This window comes from Berkeleyomyces rouxiae (genome assembly GCF_048999995.1).
Source record: "Berkeleyomyces rouxiae strain 22BRR77 chromosome Unknown BrBRR77_ptg000002l, whole genome shotgun sequence".
Classification (NCBI taxonomy): Eukaryota; Fungi; Ascomycota; class Sordariomycetes; order Microascales; family Ceratocystidaceae; genus Berkeleyomyces; species Berkeleyomyces rouxiae.
This window is the reverse complement of record NW_027396492.1, coordinates 82910-97205: the sequence shown is the minus strand read 5'-3', so window position 1 is coordinate 97205 and position 14296 is coordinate 82910. Positions and strand designations below refer to the sequence as shown.

Here is a 14296-nt window from a genome sequence, read left to right as displayed (position 1 = left end):
CCGCGCAGTGCTATCCTGTTTGTCCCAGACTGTTCTGGATGCAGTCTTGGCGTATCTTGACTGAGAGGTGATACCCTCTGATACGTTGCTCTTCGACTCCTTGGCCTTTGTTGCCCAGGTATAGCTGTTATGTGTCTCTGAACGCACAATCGAAGCACACGTCGAGCGTTTCGCCATCCGGCGATTGGAGATACCTAGGGGACAGTTGGAGGTTCTGTAGGGGCTATTTTTAACTACAAAAGTACGTATTTCACTTTTAAAACACCAAGTGTACATCTTGAAAAGAATTCTTGTTTGGGTTGTTTGTATTTTTAACGTCATGACATAGTTACAAGCTTAGTTATTGTTCTTGAGTGCCAATGTAAAGCCCTAACCCTTCTAAACTTGACTTGACTTGACTATATTTATCGTCTACCAAAATCACTAAGATCACACGACGCCGGATTGGTTACCGGACGGAAATTTAAAGTCCTCCGCTCGACACGCCCATCGTTTCTGTGTGTTCGGGATGGCGCACCATCCCCAAGCCCCGAAGAACCAGTGGTCCACACTCCGCTATGAGCAAAAGAAAACAAGTACAGAAAAAAAAAAAGAAATAGCAAAGAAAAAAAAGAAAAGAACACAATACACGCAGAAACACTCACCACTCTCTCATCACCTCCCCCCACTTTCTCTCGATCGTTCCTCCTCCGGAATTATTGCGCCCGTTGATGGGGTCGCCTCTTTTGGTGCGTGCGCTCTGTAATGGCGCCATTTCACCTCTAATCTCTTTACAAGATACTTGCATGAGCTGTTCTTGCGGAGTAGCTTTTTAACAAAGTTCTTCCGCAGTCGTCGCTTGTTGCTCACGCAAGACCAAGGATGGAAGGATTCCTTGGGCTGCTGGCAAAGCGGGCAGTTCTTCTCGGCATCCGTGTGGTCGAATCGGACATGGTACTCCGCGAAGTCGCCATGGCCTGCTCGGGCAGTCAGGATGCGAGCGATGGTGGATCTGTGCTGGCCTTCAAGCTAGTCAACCTTGTAGGCGTTTGTCGACTCGAAGCGAGCCCCAGTGTGGCTTCTAGGCTCGCAACTCTCGGTCCACGCCTTGAACTCGGCGTTCAGCTGCAACTTCTTCCATCTGTGTGCTGACGCAAGGGACATGCCGCCAGGCCGGACAAGCAGGACCTCGCTCTCACATCCTCTCTTTGCCAGCCTGTCGACGAGCTCGTTTCCGGGGACGTTGGTGTGGCCCGGGACCCATCTAACAGCGCCAACAGCAGCGTCTAGCGACACATACTCGGTTCCTCCCTTCCAGTCGTGGAGCAGACGGCGAATTTCGTCTACCTCTCTCTGTGAAGTGCCGTTCTTGTTGGATCTGCTGGTGATGCGCTGCGCAACACCCAAGTTATCAAGGCATAGGTATAAGCTACCCGCCTCCGGAGGAGCATGTTCAACAGCTGTTCGAACCGCGTGAACTGCAGCAACAGCCTCGGCGTCCGCAACTTCTCGCAGGGTACCGCAGGACCCGAAACCTTCGCAGAGCTTGGCACCGCCGCAGAAGGTCGCCCAGCCTGCTCCTGTTCTGCCATTCTCGTCGCGCGAGCCATCTGAGTAGGCCCATACAGTGTTTGGGTCCGACTCGGCGACCTCTTTTTGGTGCTGCTCAGCAGCCTCCTCTGTGTCTAGCTGCGGGGGCAGGGGCTCCGGTGGGCCCTTCTCTTCTGGAAGAAGTTTCTCGGACTCGTGTATAGGGTTCGGAAGCATCTTCTTGTACTCGTCTATGTGACCACCTAGCTCTGTGATGTACAGAGGGTGGTAGTTGTCTACCGTAGACGCGCGGATGGCAGCAGCCCTCTCATAGTCTCTGAGCAGCATCTCCATGGTCGGCACCGCGGAAAAGATGTGCAGTAGCTTGATGGGCGTCGTGCAATAGACTGGCAGGGCAGCTCTAAGGGCAGCTCTCAGTGCCAGTTTCAATCTCTGAGTCCCTCTGGTTTTATGCATGAAGGGAGACCACGTGGATGACGCATATGTCAGTTGCGGGAGCACACAGCTCCTCACCACATGTAGCAGGCTCTTCACCGGTGTGCCATGGTACACTCCAGCAAGTGCGCGAAGGGCGTTGGTAGTTCTCTTGGCCTTGGCCGTGACCTGTTTGGCGTGCTCCGCGAAGTTGAAAGCAGAGTCCCACCACACGCCAAGCCATCTCAAGGACTTTGACGGCTTCAGGATGTTGCCATTCGGAAGCTCGACGGTGTTCTTGGCTGAGCAGCCACCAGGCCGGCAGCGTAGCAGTCCTGTCTTGTCCCAGTCTAGCTCGAGTTCGTTTTCTCTGCACCACCTATCGACCTTGGACAGAAGTTCGGTGATGGAGAGATTGTTTGTCTTTGAATTTCTTGACGATACCACGAACAGGCCGTCATCTGCGTATCCAAGTCCCATGCACGTGCTGTGCAAGTCCGCCATATATAGCATGTAGAGGATGGGGGACACCGGGGAGCCTTGAGGCAGACTGCCTCCTACTTTCCTAGTGACCGCTTCCCCTCCTTCTATGGACAGGGAGACCTCTCGCCCGGTCAGGAAAGATTCGACCCACCTGATCAGCTTCGTTGGCCAACCTTGCTGCCTGAGCCGGTGGACCATTTGTCTTCGCTTCACGGCGTCAAACGCACCCTTGATGTCGTATGTGGCGAAAGTGGTTGTCTCTTTGTACCTTGACCTCCCTTTTATCTTGTCCGCCAGAGCTAGTGTCAGGTCCGCAGCCGCGCGCCGTGGCACTGCGCTAGCGTAGGCGCGGGGGATGATCTTGAGTTCAACTGCTTGGATCGCCAGGCGACGTGCCACCAGTCTTTCCAGACCCTTTCCCAACGTCGAGAGGAGTGAGATGAGCCTGTAGCTTCTTGGGAGCGATTTATCTCGCCCTGGTTTCGGGATGACTACCAGAACGGCTGTCTTGAAGGATTTCGGATGCCAACCAACCTCCAGACAGTCTCGGAACAGTGCCGTCAAGTGTGGACCCAGAACTTTCCATGCGGTCTTCCAGGCGCTGTTAGGGATGCCATCTGTACCTGGCGCTGTGTTGCCCGGTCGGAAGAGCGCGGTGCGGACTTCCTCTTCGGTCACTTCACCAAGTTCTCGTGCTGCCCTATCTCGTCGGTTGCTCAAGTTTTCGGTTGCTTCTTCTTCTAACTCTTCGGCTTGTGTATGAGTGTCTAGGAGGAGCAGCGCCTTTTCGGTTGTCGTGGACGTCGTTCTGCTCCCTGAAGCCAGAGGAGGCATGCTGTACGTGGCCGCAGCCCGCGTCCATCTCAGTGCCTTGAAGACGTCACCCGGTTCCTGGATGGCCTCGATGTTCCGCTTCCACATTTCCTTCTTGGCCTTGCGCACTGCTGCGTGGAAAATCTTACGCTTGGCCTTGTACAGCTCGAACACATCGTTTCCCCGGTGTGCCAGCCACGCAACTTTCGCTCGGCGTAACTCTCGGACTGCAGAGTCACAGTCACTGTTCCACCATCGTTTTCCAGTCCCCTTGCCAACAGTCTTGGGGGTGGACCTATCCAGAGCCCGGGTCATAGCTTCTCCGATCCTCCTGGCTCCTAGGTCGATCTCCTCTGGAGTTGTCATTTGATGTATTGAGAGGCCAGCGGCTTCTTCTGCGCACAGCTTCAGAAACCTTTCTTTGTCCATCTGGTCCATCTTGTACCTTGCCGTGCGGCCAGATCTTTGAGCGGGGGCTCCAGTGACCGTCGTGATCAACACCTCATGGTCGCTCCCGCAGTCGAGATCACTGCGTACTTCCGTGGTGCAGAGGTGTCCTGTGTTGAGCTCCACCGTGGCGAATGACAAGTCTATCACCGAGGGGGATGCTGGGTTGGCATGACAGGTTGCGATGTCCGGGACGTTCAAGAGGACGGCCCCCGACTCCTCAACCCAATCTACCAGTTTGTCACTGTCGGAGGACTCGTTGGATTCACTATCCCACATGGGTGAGTGTGTGTTCCAGTCTCCGCACAGTATTGCTTTCTGCCCCCACACGATTTCCTGTGTTTTAGCGGCGGCTATCCAGCGTTGATCGTCTCTCGGGTTTGGGTTGTATATGTTGGCAATCATGGTCCCTTGGCTCAGGCGCACAATCACCATGTCACGATGTCCCATGTTGTCGGCTGTCGTGACTTGCTCTGAGACTAGGTCCTTTCGGACGTACGTCATCGTTCTTGGACGCTCTACCCACTTCGCGCATGGTGCATAGGTGCGGTAGTATCCAACGTAAACCGTCTTCGCTTCTGCTAAATCTCTCCCAATGTATGGTTCTTGGACGCAAACTATGTCCGCTTTTACTGCTATTGCCGTCTGAATGGCGGCAATGTGGTTGTTGTAACCACGATGAGCATTGAACTGAAATATTTTCAGCCCGTTGATTCCTTGTGTGTTTGTACTATACATTAGTTATCACTGGGCTTGGGTCGATTGGCGGTCCGCTTGCTAGTGCGGATTGGCTTGGGGGCACTACTGGGCTCTCTTGAGGCGCGCGTCCTTGGCGTGTCCTGCTCCGAACCCTGTGTCTCCACGTCTGGGGCCTCCGGGGCTGGGAGGTGGGGCTGGGCGGCCGGAGGCTCCTGGGAAGTCAGGTCCTCTACCGCCACGCTAGTCTCCTGTCTCGCGGCTGGTGGGTCTGTTAAGGTTTCTGGCTCTGTGATTCCCTGAGATCTGGGGATTTTCCCGCACTTTTCATTGCGGACTCCCACGTACTTCTCCTGCTGCGCTGTGCGGGTTTCTCGCTTCTCCTGCGCGCTAAGGTTTCTGTTTCGGAGAGGGCATTCCGGGTCGTCTGCCGGGTGTGGGCCTCGGCAAATTATGCACTTAGACACGCATTCGTGTGGCACGGTGCAGCAAGTGGGGTGTTCATCGCTTGCGTGTTCGCTAGAGCCGCAGTGTCTGCACAGCTGGGCTCTCGCGCAGAGCTTCTCATTGTGCCAAGCATAGCACTTGGTGCACTGCTTGTGCGCCTTGGGCCTCTCTAGCAGAAGGCGAGTGAGAATAAGTCTGGATCCCATCCTAATTTGTCTAGGGACCTTTGTACCCTCGGCTGGGATTTTGACCACGAAGGTCGCTTCGTTGCCCTTGTAGCTTGGGCTGACGTGTTCGGGGGTGGCTTTGGTGGCCGCCTCGAAGCACTCCGCAATCATGTCGGGTGTGACTTCAGCGCTACCAGCACTGCCCAGGCTGATGTATCTGTTTACAGGCCCAACTATGTAGGCGTCACACACAGACGCCTTGTCGATAGTAGTGCCGGGACCGAACCATTCCTTGATGGCTTCTGACTGCTCCAGGAGTGCAGTGCGGCCCTCCGCGTTGCGCGGCTTTAGGGCAAAGCCAGTCCTAATGTGATAGGCGCCAAGTAGCGCCCCTTTGATGCTGTCACTCAGTGCGCGCAGCTGGAGCTCTCTTTCCCTTTTTCTGTCTCTTGCTAGAGACGGCCTCCCACTCACCCGACTGCTTGGGCTCGTTGGAGGGTTGGCCACCTTGCTGGGCAGCCTTTGTAGTAGCGGGTTGGGCTACTGCGTTGCCGGCAACTCCTACATACGTTGCCTTCGGTTCGTGCGCCTCTTGACGCATCGGGGGGGCCAGCTGGTCGGCCGGCTTCGTCTTCTGAGCCTGGGTAGATCCGGCCTTCGTCTTGTTGGTGTCATTTGTCGTCTCAGTCCGGGTGGCGGTGGCGTCAGCGGGGGGCGACCCGTTGAGAAGGGTGACCATGAGTGTGGCGGTCATGGTCTCGATGGTGTTCAGTGTTGTGTCGATCGCGGACGCGTTCAGTTCGTCCTTGTACTCCGCGCATTTGGCTTCGAATGCCTCTAGCAGCGGGAGTATAAGATCCTCGACGACTTTTCGTCGACTTTCAAGCATACGGCTTTGCTTCTCGAAAGCCTGCCTCTGTTGGCTAGACATCTTCGCGTCGATGTCGCCGTCGTTGTTGTCTTCGTTTGTGTGGTGAGTTCGAGGGTTGCTTAGGGTTACCTCCTTTTCCTGGAGTTGTAGGAGGGAAGTTTTTTTTGGGTCTTCCGGTAGACTTGACTTGACTATATTTAACGTCTACCAAAATCACTAAGATCAAACGACGCCGGATTGGTTACCGGACGGAAATTTAAAGTCCTCCGCTCGACACGCCGCATAGTTTCTGTGTGTTCGGGATGGCGCACCATCCCCAAGCCCCGAAGAACTAGTGGTCCACACTCCGCTATGAGCAGCAAGAAACACAAGTACAAAAGAAAAAAAAAGAAAAAAACTATTTCCCCAGATAAACCCTAACCCCCACAAGGAGTTGACCATCCCCACCAACATTCGTTCGACCGAGAAACGTGGCCAGACACAAAGTCGACCATCACAACCAGCGTGGCATGGAAAACCCCGAGTCGTTGAGCGGGTGAAAAACCATACCAGGTGAGCCTCCGGAGGCTAGGGGCGTATCCTTCCGCTTTTCGAAGTGGCCGCCGCACCGAACCATGGCTGAGGCCCGATGCAGTCCCCGAGTGCCACAGCAGGACAAAGGAAAGACAAAAGAAGAAGAAAGGACGAGGGTGGACTGTCTGAACCTTCAAAGGGACAGTCCCGAGTTGCGAAGATGGATCCATGAGTTGTTGGGTGTGGCGGCGATGAAGGGCCGGCGATCGCGAGGAGGGTGTCGTGAAAAGGGGGCGAGTCGACGGCGAGGAAATCCCTCAAAGTTGGGAGAAAGCGGACTCTGGCTTCGCAGCTCGTTGTCATGTTGAAGAGACGAGAATGGCAGCAGCATTGGGATCGTGTTGCTGTCCTCATGAGACCCTCAGCATAGGCTCGAGGGGGGGGGGGGAGGCCGACCTCAAAGGTACCCCCCCGAGGGTTGTAGGAGGGAAGGTTGTATTTGTGGGTCTTCCGGTAATTTGATTTGATTTGATTTGATTTTATTCTTTTACGTCTACCTACTGTTATTTCGCAGCAATACGACGGCATATTCCGGACGGAAGCAGTCGGATGATGTCATCTTCCGAGCAACTCCCGGGCGGTCAGCAATTGCAGGTTCGCAGACTTCAAGCATCTCCTGTGACTTTTTAGGGTCCGGCATTGAAGCCAGGAGGACTCTCTGTCCAGCGCAGCCCGGGGGCGAACCTGCGGGGTTCCAGGGTTGGTTACCTGGTGTTTTTGGTTTGCAACAAACAGCGTGTAGTCTAGTTTAAAAGGCCACCGGCTCTCGGCACGGGGGTTTGTCCCCGGCGGATTACGCGTGGTTTTGTCCTTTTGCGGGCATGGCCGTTGCTGCAACTTTTGTCATTTTCCTCCTCTTGTAGCCGGCGCAAGGGAACAGGACTCCGCAAACTCTCCTCCTCTTGGAATCCTCCTCGACATCACCTTGTCCTCCAGATACCACCTCCCCGTTGAACAAAGGAAAACTTCCACAAAAACGCACCCCAAAAAGTGGACCCACGACAACAAAGCCCTGTGTGGAGCTACCATCCCCACCAACATTCGTTCGTCGGGTAAAAGCCGGCGTGTTCAGGGGGCCCAAAAAGCCAAACCGAGATCAAGCGAGCCTCCAAAAGGGCTGGCGATCGAGTGTCCGAAAGAAAGAAAAAGTTGGACGTAATCGCGGCGTGTGCTATGGATGGAGCACAGCGTCGAGATCCCCGCGCCGCGGGTCGGACATCCGGAACCTTCAAAAGAGGCTGCCCTTCGAGTGTGAGTATGGCTCCCCGAGTTGAGTGATGGGAGCTCGAGAGACCGGCGATCGAGAAGTGTTGCGAGAGGGGGCGGTCGTCGGCAAGATCATCCCTCGAGAGGGGAAAAAGGCGGGCTCAGGGCCTCACGACTCGATTCATCGAGAATGACCGAAATCAGACAGGACGGAAAAGAAAGGACAGCAGCATTGGGAATATGTGCTGGTCGCTCTTCTAACCCACAACGAAGGGGAAAAGTTCGTCTTTGGGCGAGGGGGCGGCATCTTGAACTCAAAGGTACCCCCCCGAGGGTTGTAGGAGGGAAGGTTGGGTCTTCCGGTATCGTCAGAGGAAGAGTATAAATAGAACAATAACAACAACAACAACAAAAACAATCCTAGCTCGCTTAGCTCAGTTGGTTAGAGCGTCGTACTAATATTCAATCTCTGAATATCAAGTAATGCGAAGGTCGCCAGTTCGACCCTGGTAGTGAGCAGTATATTAAACCTCAATTCTTTTTGCTAGCCTCGCCGATGTGGCAAGGTCAGCGCTTGCAACTGCTTTCCTCGGAAAAATGCGGGCCGCTAAACTAGGGTTTATAAAGGTAAAAATCAGCAACCCGTCTCACCTATCCGCGGCTTTCAAGTTCTGAGGTCGTTTTATTTTTGTGAGATAACAACCAACCTTGGCCTCCAACACAAACTTTTCTCTTCTTGTTTGAAGAGACTTGTGGCAAACAAGTCTTTTTTTGTTACTCTGAGAATCTCACAAGACGCATCTCAGAATGTCTACATATCTCCAGCCCGTACAACCGCTCCGGCGCAAACTCTTCGCCTCGGCGGTCGCCAATGTCCGCGCTCTTGCTTCAGAAGTCTCTGTCTCCGGAACCTCAGCGGATGCCTCGCCATCCCCCAGATCTTCTGTTGCCGCCACTGCTGCAGCTGCAGCTAGGGGAAGTCCAGTATCCGAACTAGCCAAGGGCAAGACCAAGGCCCGCCCAACATACTTCAAAGACACCACTGTTGCTCCCTTTGGCGAATTCCTCGAGTCCCGTGCTGCTTTGTCTGCCTCTGAGGCTTACCAGCTGCGTACAGTTCAGGTCGGCCCCGAGGGCCGAAAGCGTACCATCACAAGATTACCCGAATGGCTCAAGACGCCGATCCCGGCCGGCAACGAAAACTACAACCAGATCAAAAAAGACCTGCGCGGTCTCGGCCTGCACACTGTCTGTGAAGAGGCACGTTGCCCCAATATTAGTGAATGTTGGGGCGGCTCGAGTAAGAGTGCAGCCACTGCAACAATCATGCTTATGGGCGATACATGTACTCGTGGTTGCCGCTTCTGCTCTGTGAAGACCAACAGAAACCCCGCGCCGTTAGATCCACACGAACCTGAAAACACAGCCGAGGCATTGGCGCGCTGGGGACTGGGCTATGTCGTTCTTACTAGCGTTGACCGTGACGACTTGAAGGATGGCGGCGCACACCATTTCGCCGATACTATCCGCCGTATCAAGCATAAGAGGCCCCAGATGCTCGTCGAGGCTTTGACAGGTGATTTCCGAGGAGACTTGGACATGGTCAAGGTGGTAGCACAGAGCGGACTAGACGTTTATGCACACAACCTGGAGACAGTGGAAGATCTGACACCATATGTGCGTGATAGGCGTGCTACCTTTAGACAAAGTTTGAATGTGCTAGAGGCTGCCAAGAAGGCCAAAGATGGCCTTATCACCAAGACCAGTATGATGCTGGGCTTGGGAGAGAAGAATGAGGAGATTGAAGCGGCACTCAAAGGTAAGAATATAACGCATAGAAGCACACACGCTAGATATATACTAATCATCTTTATTTATTGCTACAGCTATGCGCGAAGCTGGCGTTGATGTGGTCACCTTTGGCCAGTACATGCGACCTACCAAGCGTCATATCCAAGTTGATCGCTATGTAACACCCGCCGAGTTTGACATGTGGCGAGACCGTGCCATGGAGATGGGCTTCTTGTACTGTGCGTCAGGCCCGCTGGTGCGGTCATCGTATAAGGCTGGCGAGGTATTTATCGAAAACATCCTCCGCAAGCGTGCGGGTCTCAAAATGCCAGAAGGGACGAAGCTCACGGATGCTGTGGTAGTGGAAGAGTTGGCAAATGCTGCCAAGGCACAGCATTAAACTGTTGTGCGGTATAGAAAAGCAAGCGGCACATGGAAAGCGCAAGCCAGGGCTCGCAACTGGGCCATCGCTCTAGAGATACACACGGCTAAAGTATCACAATGCTGTGGCTCTATGGTGTCTACTCTACTCAACTATTCAACAACCTGACATTTACGAAGCCCCATGCTAGTCATTCAACTACTATATAGACCTAGACCGTGAACTCCGGCATTGACCCGACTCCCTACGTACACGCTTGCAAAGACTACAACTGGGGATTGTGTAGCTAGGTCCCGCATTGTATATTTATTTTCCACGGGATGCTGTTTCCCATTATTCTTGCCATTTGATCTATCATCTGACCTGGTTCATATTAATCATCAGTGCTCTAGCGATATACCTACATATCAATCCAGTAGAGTTGAATTTGATATCCTAGAATGCCATTGTACCACAAGTTTGTAGCAGTTACCTGGCTTGTTGTACGTCTGCTGCCATGTTATGACTGGTAAAGTCTTTCCTCTTATTTTCCATTTCCTCATCTGCTTCTTTTCTGTCTTACCCCCATTGGCATCGTTGCGGTATCTGCTTTCTGCTAACTAAACAAACTTGCGAGACATGAAAAAATCACCGTTTCTCTGCCTATGGGCATTCATCCGGCTTTTATGTTCGTGGCATTCTAACAACGAACTTGAAAATCAAACCCGACTTGTCCCCCGTGATTTCAATTCTAGTTGTAAGTATAACTTCAATTGCCCCCGTTCCTGTGACAACAGTATGACTAAAGCAAGGCCCCTCTGCAGATCTGGATGGAGGACCTCCTTTGATTTTCCTCGGTCCTGTGTTGTTCCCTGGTGTTGATCGAGCTTCCAAGACCAACTTGGTGCCGATTTCCTCCCACAACATTTCCTATGGCTCAGTGTCTCGACTCTATGAGACTAGGACTCAGAAGACAATGATCGCTCGAGTTCCCCAATTTCCCCCGAGGTTGCCTCTTTCCAAACATGGGCACATCAGTGCCAACTCGACTTTCTTTTTCAAGCATCCAACTATCATGCTGGAAAACATTGAAACTGTGTCCAATGTCACATGGTCACCCTCTCGAAATATACTCGCCGTAATCTTCACAAGCGTGGATAGCATGTTTGATGCTCTTATGCAATGGAAGCGCTATGACGAGTTTCTGCTAGTAACGAATCATAATGGTTGTGGCGATAGCAGCATTGGGCGTAGCTACTTCCTCGCAAACCATGTAACTCGAGGTCATACGGCACATTCTCTTAATGTGTCAGTCTGCAAGAAAGACATAAAGGAGGTGGTCTCGAATATCCAAATGTTTTTCTCGTCGACTGCGATTCCTGGCGGTGAGGATCTCGAGAATTGGCAGCATTATGCAGCCAACGACAAGAAAGTTGCAAATCGGCCAGTCATCTCACCCAGCATGATGATGACATTCAGTCAAGAGCTACCCCCAAATACCACGATTCTCTCATGGCCATCATTCATCCATGTGGTCTCTAACACTGCGTACATGTTGGCATCTCTAGAATTCAGCGGTTACCTAGACTATGATATGGACAACATGACGGTAAACCAGCTCTATGTCGACATCGATTGTAAATGCGAAACCCTCCTCAGCATGACTGCAAGTGTGCATCAGGAATTTCAAAAGACGGTAGACTTGGCGTTGATACGAACAAATAACATTCCCCAGATCAACATTCCGAATGTGATCAGCATTGCGCCTGTTCTTTCATTTGCAGTCCAGGTCAACATGGCAGCCAAGTCGGCTTTTGTAGCAGCCTCGACTTACAAGGTGGAAATCCCGGATGCAAAGGTTCATCTAGACATCCTACATCCAGGGAAAACTGGGTTGAGTGGCTTCACGCCCAAGTATTACGTGGAGGCCAATGCAACAGAAGATGTAGCGGCTCACTTTAATATTTCAACGACGCTAGACGTGGGACTCTCTCTTCAGATTGTCAACTTTGTTGGCTTTGATTGTAGGTTCAATCTCACAACAAAGGTCAATAACCTTGTTAGTGTCGATGGTAAGCAGGGAATAAAGCTGGATGATGATACTGAAATGGGAGATGGGCCATTAATCAGTGCCCCAGCTTTGGCAACGGCAACGGCACCCGAGGTTACTGGCGATGGAAAGGTCGGCAGCAATGGAGAGACTGCACTAGGTACAACAGAGACCGTGGCAGAGATAACTAGTCGTGTCATAGACAACGGCTGTGGCGAGAACAAGGTCCGGCTGTATTCCGAGTTTTTATTGGACTTTGGCATCAACAACATGTCACTGTTCCAGGACTCCAAAGTGCTCCTGAACGTGTGCGATGATCTGTGGATATGAAGCGACAGGGGCAGATGTCAAATGCTTGTTCTTATTGCTTTTGGGCTTGGGATTGGAATTGTCATTAACAAGGTTCAGATATACACACACATGGACACAAATGCTGGTGCTGGTTTGCAAGACAAACTTGGCTTTGCAAGTTTCTGATAACGCACTAAGCCTTGGAACGGACGGACACTTGGAACAATGGGCAGCGGGTGGCTTGTGATAAAGGGCAAGCGAGGGGTTCTTTGTTTTTGATCTCGTAACGCACGCATGTGAACCCTACGGTGCATGTCAACCCTAATACCGACAATGCCCCTCTCTCAGTCCTCTCTCAACAACAATAGCGGCAGACAGAATAGGGATCAAAAGGAGGCTGTGGCAGCCAAGCAGAAAAATGCAAGCCATGTGTGTAGTTATGGCCTGGAAAGTGTATATGTTGAAGGTATGATGTGATGCAAGGTTCTGGTACTGTGCCGTGGGTGTTTTTTCAGCTATTTTTTGAGGGGGAAAAAGGAATGAAGGCCAGGCGTAGGCGGCGGTGATGGAAGATCCAGGCCTTTGTTCAGCGTGGAGTTGACGATACATACATATGTAATTCGCATGTATTTTTTTCTCTTATTTATTCCTTTTTCTTTTTCGGCGCGTTTGACGAACTATTTCTCGCATCTTTTTTTCTTAGGCCTTTCCCACCAATTCTTGTCAATTATTTTTCCTTCATTATCTTTGGAAATTATTTTCTTTTTGACTTCTTGGTCACATTTGAACCCACGCTCATTTGTTTTTGTTCTCTCCGCCCCATCCACACCAACGCATCTCAACTAAAGCCAACAGTCACACTGGCTCGTTCGTTTTCTTCGCGATCCCCCTCTGCTCCCGACCCGCGAATTCTAGCCCCCGGCCCGCCTCGCCTGCCCCTTCTTTCTCCGAGACCGCCTTTGACCCTATTTGCAGCAATGCCGGCCCTCTGTAATAGCTCCAAGACTGTCAGTCGCAAGCTGGTGTTGTTGGGTGATGGTGCCTGCGGCAAGACGTCGCTGCTGAATGTGTTCACCAGAGGGTATGTATTTGTATTCATTGCATAAATAGCATGCATCCACTAATCCAACGCACACGAATAACCAACATGGACACCGAGAGCCGCCCCCACTGACTGCTGCTGCTCTCTAGATACTTCCCAACCGTCTACGAACCGACCGTCTTCGAAAACTATGTGCACGGTAAGCACGATTGCTAGCGCGACTACGCGACCAACCTGCACGTCACTAACGCGTCTTCTTCTGTGCAGACATCTTCGTCGACTACGTGCACATCGAGCTCTCGCTTTGGGATACTGCTGGCCAGGAGGAGTTTGACCGGCTGCGCAGTCTGTCATACGGTGAGTTGCCACGGCGCTTCCTCCGTCCATCTAGCACTATCACGAACGAGCCAGGCCCGCTGACATGCAGCTTTCGCCGCGCCTAGATGATACCGACCTCATTATGCTTTGCTACAGCGTGGACAGCAAGGACTCACTAGAAAACGTCGAAAGCAAGTGGGTGGGCGAGATTGCCGACAACTGCCCCGGAACTAAGCTTGTGCTTGTAGCCCTCAAGTGCGATCTACGCGAGAGCGCCGACGACGAAGACGCCGACAAGGAGAATAGCGACCAGGCCCCCATGGGCAGTGCACCAGGCGCTACCGAGACCGTGGCCGTGACTTCAGATAGCCTCTCAGCCGCGAGCCCCGCGGGCAAGACCCCCAGCGCGACTGCCACTGCTACCGACTCAACAGCAACGCCGGCCAAGACAGAGAAGAAGCCCACCATCAACTACGACCAGGGTCTGGAGGTTGCGCGCCGCATCAGTGCTCTTCGATATCTCGAGTGCTCAGCTATGCGCAACCGTGGAGTTAATGAGGCCTTTACTGAGGCCGCACGCGTGGCCCTCAGTGTCAAGAGAGACACGGACGACTACAAATGTGTATTGATGTGATCACTTTGCGACTTTTTTTTTTCTTCTTCACTCTTCTCTTCTACTGCCTTCTTTTCTCTGTCTGCCGTTCATTTTAGTATATCTCTTTTAGTACCACTTTTTTGCTTTCCTTGCTGCGCTCATTTCACATTGCACCCAGTGCTCTTAGCCTCCCCGCCTCCT

At 52.5% G+C, this 14296-nt stretch overlaps 5 protein-coding genes across 5 annotated transcripts; 3 read left to right on the top strand and 2 right to left on the bottom strand.

Annotated features, from left to right (window-relative positions):
• Positions 1-1008: 1008 nt before the first annotated feature.
• BROUX77_001558 (uncharacterized protein) lies at positions 1009-4191 on the bottom strand (the record flags this gene model as incomplete). The annotated part of the gene is made up of 1 exon (XM_073746000.1): positions 1009-4191. The coding sequence occupies one exon, from the start codon at positions 4189-4191 to the stop codon at positions 1009-1011; it is 3183 nt and encodes a 1060-aa protein (XP_073606640.1).
• Positions 4192-4424: 233 nt separating this feature from the next.
• On the bottom strand, positions 4425-5928 carry BROUX77_001557 (uncharacterized protein; the record flags this gene model as incomplete). The annotated part of the gene is made up of 2 exons (XM_073745999.1): positions 4425-5389; positions 5472-5928. The coding sequence occupies 2 exons, from the start codon at positions 5926-5928 to the stop codon at positions 4425-4427; spliced, it is 1422 nt and encodes a 473-aa protein (XP_073606639.1).
• Positions 5929-8454: 2526 nt separating this feature from the next.
• On the top strand, positions 8455-9838 carry BROUX77_001556 (uncharacterized protein; the record flags this gene model as incomplete). The annotated part of the gene is made up of 2 exons (XM_073745998.1): positions 8455-9466; positions 9534-9838. 2 exons carry the CDS (start codon positions 8455-8457, stop codon positions 9836-9838), a joined length of 1317 nt encoding a protein of 438 aa, XP_073606638.1.
• A 1315-nt stretch (positions 9839-11153) lies between these two features.
• On the top strand, positions 11154-12179 carry BROUX77_001555 (uncharacterized protein; the record flags this gene model as incomplete). Its single annotated transcript, XM_073745997.1, has 1 exon — positions 11154-12179. The coding sequence occupies one exon, from the start codon at positions 11154-11156 to the stop codon at positions 12177-12179; it is 1026 nt and encodes a 341-aa protein (XP_073606637.1).
• Positions 12180-13117: 938 nt separating this feature from the next.
• On the top strand, positions 13118-14134 carry BROUX77_001554 (uncharacterized protein; the record flags this gene model as incomplete). Its single annotated transcript, XM_073745996.1, has 4 exons — positions 13118-13221; positions 13332-13381; positions 13450-13539; positions 13626-14134. 4 exons carry the CDS (start codon positions 13118-13120, stop codon positions 14132-14134), a joined length of 753 nt encoding a protein of 250 aa, XP_073606636.1.
• Positions 14135-14296: the final 162 nt, after the last annotated feature.